The following is a 13514-nucleotide window of genomic DNA, read 5'->3' on the forward strand; positions in this document are numbered from 1 at the left end:
TTTGCACCCAGTTTCAGTTCAAAAAATCACTTCCACCTCTGCATTTGATAAAATACTTTATTATAAATAACAATAAATAACACCACAGGCCATCAAATAAATAAATAAATAGATATAATAAATAGATGTCAAATAAATAGATACATTCCCCCAAATATTGGAATACATTCATACATTTAAGCAGGCCAACATGGCCTCCACTGCTAACTTTGGCAACAATTCGACTGTCACTCAGCTCTCACTGAAGCCAGCTAGCTTATGCCTGCGCAGTGATCATGCAGACATTTGCAGCATGTGCAGTGTAAAGCACGACTTGGTGAGTAGTTGTCATGGTAGTGAATGATCAGGAAGGTTTGTTCAGATAAAGAAGATGAGACATTGTGGTATTGATTGGAATGATGGTGATGATGATGAGGTTACAGGGTGTTTACTTCCTGTGGTCTCCTGAGGAGATGTAGCCCATGGCTCGGTTGAAGGTGATGGTTCGGACATGGAAGGCCCTCATCATCTTACACATCTTCTGTCTGTTACTGAAGCTGTCATTTCCCCAGGTATGAGCCAGATCCTCCTAAAAGACAACATGAATGCACAATAATGAGCTCCCAGTTTCACACACACACCCACACACACACACAAAACCTAACTCGGCATGTCTTAGAAAAATCTTTACAAAGACAGATTTTACTTCAGTTTTCCTCTTAAAAAGATTCTGCGTATTAGGGAACAAACAAAAAAAGGCAGAGAAAAGTACCTTTGAAGTGTCGTTCCCTCCATCAGGCATCAGGGAACAGTTCTGTATAAACCAAAGAAGATTTCATCAGGCGACTTTCAAATGTTATTTCCCAAGAGATTCTCTCTCTCACTAGTTCTGTCTCGAAATCATGACTCTGTTTTTACCCCTCCCACACACGCATAACACACACACCTTCCTCAGGCTGTGAATTATTCCCAGAGTTGTGTTCAGAAGTGCAGCTTCTCCCTCAGGATCTCTGATTGTGGAGTTGCGGTAGGACTCAATAACAGCAGTGTAGTGTGCCAAGTCCTTCATGATGTTCCTCAGACATTCACCCTGTTGAGACAAGAAAAAGAAAAATCACCTGTTAAGTAACCTGTCTGCTTCATGAGAAAATGAGATGCTAATACAGATGTAAAGGTTTAAATATCACAATTCTGGTGTGTAGAACAGCAGATTGATATGTAAAGCTGAAGCAATGAATAAGTAAAATATAAAAATAAAATGAAATGAACTAAAAAATTTAAATAAAATTGAAGCAGATAAAACAAAACAAAATAGATAAAATAAGAAAATATAACAAAAAATAAAATGAAATAAAAAAACATAACTTTGTATAATATACAACATTTCTGATAATTCTAAAAAAGCATTTAAAAAGAAGCTAGTGTGAAACTACCTCACTGAAGGATGAACTTCTCGGTGCATTGCAGCCTGGGTTCTGTGGGGTAAAAACATTTTGAGCATGAGCCATTTGTTTTACCGGACAAGTCAGGTGCTCATAAGCATTTTTGGACCATACACTTAATTCAGTAGGACTTTTACCAGCTAAAAATTAAAGAAACTGAGCTGAAATGATGAGGCTTGAAGCTGTGTTCATAAACATTTTTTTCCTGGTTTAAAAAATGTAAAACTTTGCACAAAAAGACTTATTCAGATCTGTATTTTCCTTGTACAAAAAGCAAATACAATTCAAAGTTAAAAATGATTTGATCATTTATATCACTGATAAATAAACACCTGAGTCAGAGCGGGTGCGCAGGCCTGTACTGTCTCAGCTGTGCTCGTCATCTCCATGTCAGCAGTAGGGATGCCATGGCAAACACTCTGGAATACGAAACAAAGGTATTAATCAGTAAAAGAAAGGCAGAAAACAAATTAAATACAGTATTACAGTGTAAACGCGGTGCAGTGAATTGTACTCACACTGTTGAGCAGTCCTTTGATATCCAGCTGGAGGCTCTTGAGGAGCGATGAGCACTCCTCGCATTTCTCTGTGCTCAGTGAAGTCACCGGGAGTCCTGTGGATGTGCGCCAGCTCAGGACCAGCAGCAGCGCACAGCTGGCGAAGTCTGCATGGCGAGAGAATAATAACCATCAACCAATGCGTCTTATGGATTTACACAAATGTTTGCATGACAAAATACAGCAGAGTTAAAAAAAAAAAACTTCAGTATTCCAGTCTGTGTGTGGGGCTCGCTGACTTACAGAGATTAAAGACTGCCATCTCTCTGATCAGATATCTCAGATCTGTGTGGTAAATCAGTAGCTCTGTGCTGCAGCTCTCTTATCTGATTGTTTTTATATGCATTTTCGGGGGATTCCCTCAGTCGGCCAGCAAAAAGAAAACTAAAACGTCATACGTAATTTCCTTGTTGATCTTCCAGCACACGTTGGTTGAAAGAAAAAAAAAACGGGAAGTGGCGTTATTTATCTCATCTTTTAGAGAAAGCAACTCATTGTGATGCAACTGAGTATAAAATTAGATCCAAAACAATTTACGGGTTTGCACGTGTATACTGATTTAAATTAGGATTTCTTAGAAGGGGGGGGGGGGGGTGTTATAATAGCTTAGGCTACATATAACTTCTATTATTGAGAACATCTTCTTTTGCATGTACCCCCAAAAAATGGATTAAATTGACCAATAAAATAAGAGATTAGTGCAGATTTGCAGAAAGCAGCTGGGAGATAGAAACATCACCGACATTAATAGTATATGATGATAAATTAACATTAACATTGAAACAAATACATATATTGTGTATGTGAATCTACAAAATATGCTCCAAAACAGAGAAACTTTCTCATGCAACCCTCTAAGAGTGACATCACAGTGGAATTTCTGTGTGACACTGTGTGCCTGTGCTGTCAACGCAGTGTGAGGAGTAAATGATGGCAAACCTGCTTAGTGAAGTCATTCTTACTTTGGCTGATTATAATAAGTCACGGTAATTTAGTGATAATTACAAGACACTGCAGGGCTGTAGCGGTAAATTAAAGGGCGGTTAAACCCAGGCTCATCGCATCAAGGGGACCAGACAGTTGATATGGGACCCTTACTCATTTCTGGTGTTTCATTCACAAGATGATTATTGTTTGGTGCTGCAACTTTCACACACATAACTGCAAGATACGGTATACATCCTGTCTGACTGTCTCTGTACCATACATGGCCGTATGTAGAGTTTCGGGAATACTGAGGTCCAGAAACTGAGCTTGTAGGGGAGGGGTTTGGGGCAGCCCCCTTTCCTGAAAATATTAATTTCCCTCATCTAAATATGTGCAATTTAGGATGTCTGGAGAGAAAAACATTGGCTTACAAAAGCTTTAAAACCATGCCAGTGGTAGGGTGGGGACAAAAATTGATACAGCATAGTATTGCGATATTGTTTCGTCACACCGTGCCAAGTACAGATTTTTATTATTGTCTTAATTATTAATATTACAAATACAAAAGCTTAAACTTTAGGTAGCCCACTATAATAATATAATCAAGTCCACTACATAAATTTTGCTGCTGAAAAAAATGGCTGAGGTGAGGGGAACAGGCTGAAAACTTATTGGATACAACAAATGTTGACAAAGTTTTGCTTTGGGGACATAATTTACAGTTGAGAAAAAAGGTAATAAATCACAATTTATTTTACTCGTGATAATACGGTATTGTGGATCTTCTGGTGATTCCCACCCTTTGTCAGTGGGCAGTCATTTTTTAATTTTTTTAATTTTTATATACTTTATTAAAATTAATTTTTTTCACTCCATTGTCAATTAGTGGAGAGATGTCAGAGTGAGGGGGTTGCCCTTTCTCAGGAAGTGAGCTGGCGCCTCTCCAGCTACCAGTCCACACTCCATATTTGGTCCAAATGGGGACTTGAACAGATGACCCTCCGCTTCCCAACCCAAGTCCCTATGAACTGACAGTGACAGATGATCTGTAAAATAATGGTGGCATTTGCGTGAATGTACTATGGCGCAATGAAAACAACCAATCAAAGCGGAGGAGTCTCTAACGCAGCTATCAATGATGTCAATCACTGCTCATGAACTGTGGTCACATTAAGCAGTGCTGATTTAATATGAGTCAAGATTCTGTCACTGCATTCCCTGTTTCTAGCCTCAGATGTTTTCCGAAACATGTTTTAGAGCACTGTTTAGCTGTAAAATGAGAAAGCTGGTTTGACCTGGGGACGGTTTTTAGTTTTTGGCTTGACTGTATGCAGCATGATGGTTGGGTCGCAAAGTTTCTCATTTTACAGCTAAACAGTACACTAAAATATGTTTCTGAAAACATTTGTGGTGAGAAATGGGCAATGCACTAACAGAGCCTTGATACATATTTGATCAGCACTGCCTAGTTTGACAGCTTGACTGTAGTTCACAAAAAATGTGTGACTCTTATCTGGATAAGAGTTTCCCCCATTATCTGAAAAGTGGCCAACTACAGCTTTAAATATTGCGGTGAATGATCCACAGAACAATCTGAAGAGGATAGAATGATCACAAAACATTTGAAAACATGTTGACAGTGTTTAATTAAAGTGTTATGGTGAAGGGAAATGGAGACTACCGACAGACCCCATTCAAATCTAATCATGACCATCTCTCTCACTCTTTCCTGTCCCTGGCTATGTGACCCGTCATTTGTCTCTCCTGACAAAATGTATTAATTTAATACTATCAGTAACACTTTATTTGGATAGCCAACCTATAGATCATTTATAGAGAGATTTGCAACATCTCAGCATCTTATTAACTGAGATTCAACAGTTCTGTTTTGTAGAGGTTGAGTGAATAGTTAAATTTCAATTCAACTATTTTTGAGAATTTTATTTTATTTATTTATCAAATATTTAAACCGGTAAGTCTTGTTGAGATTAACAGTCTCTTTTATAAGGGAGACCTGGCCAAGACAGCAGCACACAAAAAGTTACAGCTAAACAACCACACAATAAAAAACATAAAATAGACACATTAATAAGTAGAAATATTAGAGCACCGACGCACGATGACAAGACCCAACCGAGACATTCATCCTCGTACTTATGAGAGCTCTAAAATCAGGCAGAGAGACCAGTTCACGTAGTTTCCCTCTTTCTAAAGGTTCTTACAAGTGAGAGGAGCAGAGCACATGAAAGCTTTCTTTCCAAGCTCAGTCCGTGCACTCAGAACAGACAATGAAACTAAGTCTTGAGATCTCAGACTGTAGCTACAGTCAGATCTCTGTTCAATCAAAGTCATATCACATGTCACATATACGGTACAGATAATCTGTTAAACATCAACAGAATTAAGCAAAACAGTTGAACTGTTGAAACTCAGCCATAGACTGTATAATAAATGATGGATGTAGCTATGGCAAAGTCACCCATTGGTTGGTGGACACTTGTTTTGAAGCCTTGGCATTTTGAACCCCCCCCCCCCCCCTTGTACAGTTGTCATGAATGTTGATATTAGCTATGACTTATTGCTGTTGTAAAGTTGGGCATTTTAACGTGAGGGTTTGCGGAGTCTGACTGGCTTCTGGTGCCAGCCTCAAGGGGACGTTCAGGGGAACTGCAGTTTTTGGCACTTCCCTGTTGATTTCACTTTTCAGCGGCAGAAGTTGTCGCTTGTTAGTGGCCCTGAGGCTGTAATTAGCTAACTCGGTATTTTGCACTAAATGCTAACTTGAGCATGCTAACATGATATCAAGTTTTTTAGCACTTTGCTTTGGCTTCGCTTCTCAGCCCCAGAGGTTGCTGCTTGATCTTGATCTTGATCATAATAATAATAAGCTGTTAAAATGCTGTAAATAGTCTTTAAGCTATCTGTGGGTGGATCCAAATGAAGTGTGACCATAAGATTATATACACCTTATTTATTTCATAGTCGTGTTTGCATCATTTTGAATTTGAATTATAGAACTGTGTGTCAAACAGGCTACATAAGCAAACTGTGTTATGCAATAATTCATTTAGCATATACAACAGCTGTACTCTGGCAACCTGTCCAGGGTGTACCCTTCCTCTCACCCAATGTCAGCTGGGGTAGGCTCCATCCCCCTGTGACCCACTTAAATTATCATTATCATTATTTGGTGATGACATTAAAATGTCAGTGAAGACATCTACTTCCATGACAAATGGGCATGTGATATGAATGAAAGCTGCAGGATTGCACAAGGCTCATAATGAGAGTAATGAGAAATTTTCCTTATCAGGACCTGTGATCCACTCACTGTGTTTGACACGCTTAAGGAAGTGCACTTTCTGAAACTGCCGTGGTCACTGAGTGCTTGACAGGAGTTTCCTGGCCTTTCTCTTGCTTCACCGTTGGATCATCAAAGACTGAAACTTACCATCACTCTCTAAACACAGAATATGACCAGGGAGAGGACCCACGGTGAGAGAGGGGGGACTTTCTCAGAGACACAGTTATTATATTTTACACGAGAAATACCATTCATTACTAAATCTCACAAGCATCATTTCAGTGCATTTATACCTTGAACCACAACTGACCATTGATCGTATTCAGTCCACAAGCTGTCGTTTTTCACGTGAAAGAAAAATTCCTAATTATGACTTAAAAGGGGTTGTCCATATTAATATTTAAGAGCAGTAAAACCAACCCACATATGAGAGTGAGAGATAAACTGTCATGATAAGGCAATACCGAAACAGAGGGAGTTGAGTCATGCTACGTGTAATGTGGCTATGCTTTATATTCTCACTGCAGTTGCGACCGCTGATTACACTTCCTTTGTTCATTAGAAAGAGGAAGCTTGCTCCAAAAGCAAATTCATTCAGCTGTCTTGCAGCAACACATTTCCAACATATTGCACAACAAACCGACATATATGAAACAAAGTTTATTCTTTATTTTACATATCTGTACATAAACATTTCTTCCCTCAAATAAAGTTTCTGATTACAGTAGGATGAAAACGATATTAACACACTTATTCATTTAAAATGACTCGTGTCAGAAAATCAACATTCACAAAATGTTGAAGAGCAATTAGAGTGAACGTATTACCAAAAGCTACGACTCCACTACAAGGCAGGCATGTTTCCTTTACACTCTTTTAGCACCTTCAAATAAACATTTCTCAGTTGAAAACTACCATTTGTGCAGAATAAAAACAGGTCGACTTTGAAATACTTTAAAATTACTGTCCAACTTAAAATGGTCTGAAGAAGTTAGTTTCCATCTGTTTTTTAAATACAATGTTGTTTCTTTTTTTCTCATGACTGACTTTCTACTTAAATTTTTCACTATTATTTTATTTTTTCCCACAATTTTTGCATTTGACAGTTATAATTTAGTGGCGAATGTAGAAAGTTAAAAAGAAACAGTAGCAAAGCAAGGCCGATCACTGCACAGGAAGCTGGGGACAGAATCCATGACAACACACAATCAGTTTCCGCTTCCTCCCAGGAAGCAGGAAGTGCTCCTCCATCCGTAGCGCTGGGAGAAAACCACAGAAGCAAATGAAAGAGGGTGGCCTTCTTCTGTGCTGCTGCTACCACTGGAGTCAGTGGGTTGGACAGGAAGGTAGACAGGGGGAGACGGGGAAGCAGCAAGGAGCAAAATACTTGGGACAAGCGGGCAGGATTTGGATCGACACGGGGCAGAGGTGAAATGGCCAGAGGGGAAAAGTCTGGTTTGGAGCGGGAGCTTAGCTTGGCAGAGGGGAGCAGGGTGGAGCAGGGACAGGCATCTTATTTGGATAGGGTCTTCTCAGCCAAATGTTTCTGCTGGCTCTCAGCATGCCTGTAGAAGAGAAAAGGAACATACAGTCACTTAAAGGATGAGTCTGGTCATATAGTATATAGTTTTCTTTTTGTGAACAAATCTCAATAAAAGACCAAAACCAACCAAATAACAAATGCGTCCTGCTGCTCTAACTGATCGCTAGCACACTAAATATGAAAATTATCCCCAATAAATGCACGGTTTACTCCTGTTTGAGTCAGGGAAAGGAACTCAATTGGCTCCAGTGGCTTGAGTCATCGCTGGCTGGGTCTGAAGACTACAAGTTTTAAAATTGACATTATCGTTACTCTAAGGACTCTAAACTGCAAAGACTCCTAACACTTCATTGATTTATTTGTAATTTGTTTGTGTTTTTTTGTTGTTGTAGTAAATTGTACATCTTCTGGAACTCATTAAATTATGCAGTCTTTTTCTTTTAATGTAGGATTGTTGCTATAAAATAGGGGAGATATCTTCATATGCCATTTTTGGCTTCTAGCCTCTCCTGCACAAGGTTTTAACTTTTAAAATGTGTGCTTACCTGACCTCTTTAGCCCCCCTATGCTTGCAGTTAGCAACACAAGGCTACACCAGCTGCTAGTAGAACACATAATGCATCTCCGAGTTGCATTATGGGTAATGTAGGAATGAAAAATCTGAGTTTTGTTTCAGAAGGGGAACCTTTTTTGTGGCTGAATTTCTTTGCCAGGCCTCGGATAGAAGGAAGAGTATTCTGTTCCCGAACTGAGTGGTTAAATAACATGTGCTTTGGATTGTTACTACAATGCCATTATAATGGTGTCTTGTAAACCCACAACAACATAAAAAAAATCTAATCATGTAGGCATATGGGTTTTTCAAGGAAGAAAAATGTGTTTAAAAAACAAAACAATATCTCTGTTTTGCTGCATCAGTTTTTTGCACATATATTTTTGGTAACTACATCATAAGTCGCTGGAATAGGCTACTCTAGAAAACTACAGTGTCCGGCTGTTTTAGGGAGTCACTTCACCTTTTGAGAAGGAAACAGTAACTATACATTGGGTACTTCTTTTTGAATATTTATATCTTCAGTAAGAACAAATGGGCTCGGGGCTGAGAGCTGAAGACAGGGAGGGAAAGTATAGACTGTCTCATGATGTTTGTTTATAGTAACTTCTGTGTAGAAAACCCCCACCTCAGTTGGTTAGTGTTCAGCCACCTACTAATAGGCCTATCAAAAATAATCAATATCATTTGAAGTGTACACTTTATTTAGAATATGTATATCTGCTTTCCCCTGCTGTAAGACAGTCTATTCTGATGTGAACTGGAGCCATTAACTCAAAAAACACTACTAAGCAGTAAGAAGGAGTTGCTGGTCTACCACTGCCTGGGTGGCTAAAAAAATTTTACTCTACACACTAGCAAAACAACACAGTTTATAAAATAAGCACAGTTACGACTGAAAATGACAACAGAAATAAACAAGTGTGACATTTTCACATATCTTTACAATTTAAACCAATTACCAGTTGTCTACCTGTGATTGATTGTTCTTATTAGCACTACGTTATAGAGATTCGGTCTACTGAGGCTGGTTTTGGTCTTTGTGAGGGCAAAAACTAAAATATAGACTTTCTATTTTCAGTTTTATTATTTAAATGAATTTGTCTTTTCCCCCCTCAAAAACCCCAGCTGAGATGGTGAGTGCAGTGAATCGGTTCCTCAGAAAGTGCCTCATCACCTGGTGAGGTCCTCTATGTCGACCAGCATGGCATCTTGCTCCATGTGTAGTTCATCCCGAATCAGCAGCAACTGTACAAGCTCCTCATTCAGACCTGGAGGGGCAGATAATATGAGGAATAATATAAAAATCATATCTCGGTATCATCATGACAAAGCAGGGATACTTTCAACACCACAATGACCACAGTTAAAGATAACACACTACTGCGGCCCTAAATAAATCTACATCACATATTGTAAAGTATGTGACTGCCTAAAACCTCCCACCATGGGTTCATAAAGTGACCTCACAAAGCAATCAAAAACATTATGAGCACTGACAGTCAGAACATACATCAGCGGTTGCCCTCAAATCACATGTTTCAGCTATTGTTCCTTCAGCTTTGCCAGAAAATATGAAGCACTGACAAAAGCGATTTTAAGGGGAAAGTCTGTTTTGTAAGTAAAAAGTAGCTCATGATTTAGGAGTCATGGGGATTTCTGGAGCTGTTTTATGCTAGATGAGAGATTATTCATTCCTGAGTAGCAGGATCAATGATCTGTATAGTGTCGTGACAGTAAATGCTGAGGGGAAGCTGTTGACTGGTACAGTTCTTTGAACTGACTAACATATATAAATGTACTTTCACATCCACTAGAAAGGGTAGGGGTCAGTATGCATGTGCATGTTTTTCCCCATTCGCTCTCTTGCTCATTTCTGCAAATGAAAGTAGAGGCCAGAGACTCTGTGTATGTGTGTATGCACTGTACTGTTGGTGTGTTTGTGGTCAACTCACTCTCGATCTGGGAGTGCAGGTCATTGACTATAACCTGCAGCTGCCCCAGTGTCATATCTCTCAAGTCGGTGGGCTTCAGGCTTCTCTTCATTAGACACTCACTGATGTGAGGCATGTGTGGAAGCTGCCGAGAAAACACACAGAGACACAGAGTACATGAGAAAGAGACGGAAGACACTGTGCTTTCTCTGAAACGACGTTAAGCTGTAAAGAGAAAAATATTCATGCTGTAGTTTTTCAGATGTTTATAAAATTCCTCTTTAAAGTCAACTGAGTCAAACAATTTAAGTCCCGTAAACAAAATGATACAGTACATTAATGTAAACTCATGGACATATAATTATCTGAATTTTACAGATATATCATTAAATAAATAATCAGAATCAGAATGAATGTGTTGGCTGACCAATCTGTTGACAGAAAATTAACAAATATCAATGTTGATAATATATCAGTTTTCAAAATCATTTATTAAGCAACAACGCCAAACATTAACTGGTGCTGGATTTTCAAATGTGACGTGTGTCCGATTTATTATGCTCATTTTCATACTTGCATTTTGGGTTTCTACCACAACATGTTTATATGCTTTAATGTTCAAAATACACTTTATTTTCCTCACACTGTCTGTGCTGGAACACTACAGGGGACAGAGCATTTGCTGTCAGGGCCCCAAGGCTCTGGAACGGTCTGCCCGAGGAAATCAGGGCCGGCTGAGTCAGTGATCTCTTTTAAGTCCTTTCTTAAAACATATTTTGATCAGAGAGCTTTTCCTGATTTTACTTGAGTTAGATGTTAACTTAGACTGTCTTTTATTTCCTCAGTTTGTATATACGAAGGTGGTTTTTATCAGTTCTTTTAGAAGTTGTTGTTTTCATGTTTTGTCTGTTTTAGTTATTGACATGAGTCAATATGAGTCCAAGACAAATTTCCCTATGGGACAATGAAGTATATCGTATATCGTATCGTATGTTAAGCACTTTGCAACTCTGTTTTGAAAAGAACTTTATAAATATAGATTATTATTATTATTCACCCTCTGTCTGAGACACTCTGTTATATGTCTGTCTTTAAGACCCCCTCATGAAAAACCCCATCCTAAAACTGGTCAGTGTTTGTGGGTCTTGCGTATCTCAGCATCTCTAAACTGTCCTTACAGCTGGGGAATAACAGTAACAGAGAACACTGTCACTTTGTTCCATGAAAAATCACCTATTAAAGCTTCTAAACACAACCGGACATGTTCGAGCACGAATATGATCCAAAAACGGGGAGAAATTAACAACATTAGCGACCAAAATTAATGTTTCCCTGGTGTTAGCATGTTAGCTATATGCAGCAGTGTAACTTAAACACTTGCAGTAACATGAATGGAGCAGATGCATCTATCTATCTATCTATCTATCTATCTATCTATCTATCTATCTGTCCATCCATCCATCCATCCATCCATCCATCCAGCCTGTAAATCCTCAACTAAAGCCCAGTCCCAGTTAAACGTACAGTCCCCTTTACTAACCTGGTGTGGCTACACATTTTGACAAATTACCCTCTAAATTATTTATATTTTTTAAGTCCGTAAAGGTCCTCAGATCAAAAGGATCAAAAGGGTTTTTCACAAAAAATGAATTGAAATTGTGAGTATTGTTTCAACAGGATAAAGTTGTGTTGTGTCAGTATGCCAGGTGCTGTTATCCTCGACTGACGTAACTCACACTCTCTCTGATGTGCTGTCTGGTCGGAGCTAAATCACATGAATTATTCATAAATGATATATTGTCTGAAGTCTAATTTTTATACAAGTAATATTCATACTGGTTTAAATAAACAATCTGATTGTCTTTCCTGATCTTTGCTGATTAACAGTTCTGTGTGAAAGGAATTAAAGGCATGTCCCATATAGACGCCTGTCCCAACTATAGGCCAGTTGATTTCAGTGATTTAAGCAAATAATAGCATAACAAGTCCCCTTTAATATATTCACTGATGAAGTGTAATCAGCAGGTTATTTGATGATGAGCAGTCATGGCCCTACATTTGCTAAAATCTGGTCAAAATTACCAACAGCATGAATTACAGCAGCCAAATTAAATCAAATCAGCCACTGAGAGAGACAGCTGTTTCGACTGACTGACAGTATGTGCAACTTCAATCTGCTGCTTGAACTCTATTTCTCATGTTTTGCTTTCTCTGTGAAAAACCACACTCTCGCCTTCTCCTGATAATGCCCCTGATGAAAAACAAAAGGGATTATCAGTTTTTCTTTAAGGTGTTCACCACTGTACATAGTGAGACTGTGAAGTTAGGGGATTCCAAGTAGAAACTACTGTTTGGTCACAAACAGGTTGTCGGTGTTTTGTACAAATAAACAGATGAACTCAGTGACTGTGTGAAGGTTTCGTTCTCCAGCAGAGGCAAGCAATGATGCTGCCCACTGAATCCCACAATGTACAATACAAACTGGAGCAACCAGGTTCACTTCTTATCTCATTTTAAATGTACAATTTGATTTCTCTTTTCACTGGAACTTTTAAAATTCCCAAGTCTTTAGTCATCTGTTGCGCAGTCACAGTCAAACGTGGAGTGACAGTACACAGGGTGAATAACTACACATTATTTCCCTAAGAGTGAAAATGAAAGGCTTCCTTATAACGCAGCCTCCTGGAAGTTTTGTAGTTGCATTTAGGACAATTATTGTACTACCAAGTACCTGAGCAGAGATAGCTCCAAACAGAGCTTTTACTTTTCAGTATCACCTTGAATCCTAATTTCTCCAGCGTCTCTGCTGGCTTTGTGTATGTGTTTATGACTCCCATTGCCACCAGCAGTTGCTTCATGCTCTCAGTCAACTTCCAAGTGTGGCGACAACACGCAGTACAATCACCAAGCATTGTGTGTGCTTTCTCAGCCACAAACGGGCAGATAATCTGCTTTTTGTTTACCAGACTCTCCCTCTGTCAACACTCCTATCCAACCGGTCCACATTCTTTCTCTTTCCCTACAACACCCATTTTCTGTCTCCCTCCCACTTCATCTCCAGTCTTCACAAACAGCAGGTGAGAAAATGTGAGCGCTCCCTCTTTGCATGTGCCACACTCTAAGTGTCTGTGCGTGTGGGCGTCTGGCTGCTGGCTCTCCTTGCTAGTTTTTCACCCCTCTTTCACTTTCACATTGGCACTGATGCAACTGTACTTGAGGCTCTTCCATGTGACAGTTTCAGTTTCGAGTGACTGGACACACACATGCGAGGCGGT

At 39.2% G+C, this 13514-nt stretch overlaps 2 protein-coding genes across 6 annotated transcripts in view; both read right to left on the minus strand.

Annotated features, from left to right (window-relative positions):
• Nucleotides 1–217: 217 nt before the first annotated feature.
• Nucleotides 218–3187, minus strand: il12a (interleukin 12a). The gene is made up of 7 exons (XM_049575962.1): nucleotides 3181–3187; nucleotides 1940–2085; nucleotides 1754–1840; nucleotides 1413–1454; nucleotides 926–1069; nucleotides 752–793; nucleotides 218–568 (listed from the first exon to the last, which is right to left on the minus strand). Exons 1-7 carry the CDS (start codon nucleotides 3185–3187, stop codon nucleotides 428–430), a joined length of 609 nt encoding a protein of 202 aa, XP_049431919.1. The 3' UTR covers nucleotides 218–427.
• Nucleotides 3188–6854: 3667 nt separating this feature from the next.
• The window catches only part of schip1 (schwannomin interacting protein 1), a 278638-nt gene continuing 271978 nt past the window's right edge, over nucleotides 6855–13514 (minus strand). For all 5 annotated transcript variants that reach the window (XM_049576140.1, XM_049576142.1, XM_049576141.1 and 2 more), the window contains 3 exons: nucleotides 10261–10384; nucleotides 9483–9576; nucleotides 6855–7774 (listed from right to left, as the gene is read on the minus strand). In XM_049576140.1, coding sequence (XP_049432097.1) covers nucleotides 7723–7774; nucleotides 9483–9576; nucleotides 10261–10384 — 270 coding nt within the window. In that variant the 3' untranslated portion in view covers nucleotides 6855–7722. The remainder of the gene's footprint in view (nucleotides 7775–9482; nucleotides 9577–10260; nucleotides 10385–13514) is intronic.

The sequence above is a fragment of the Epinephelus fuscoguttatus genome, linkage group LG5 (assembly GCF_011397635.1).
Source record: "Epinephelus fuscoguttatus linkage group LG5, E.fuscoguttatus.final_Chr_v1".
NCBI lineage: Eukaryota > Metazoa > Chordata > Actinopteri > Perciformes > Serranidae > Epinephelus > Epinephelus fuscoguttatus.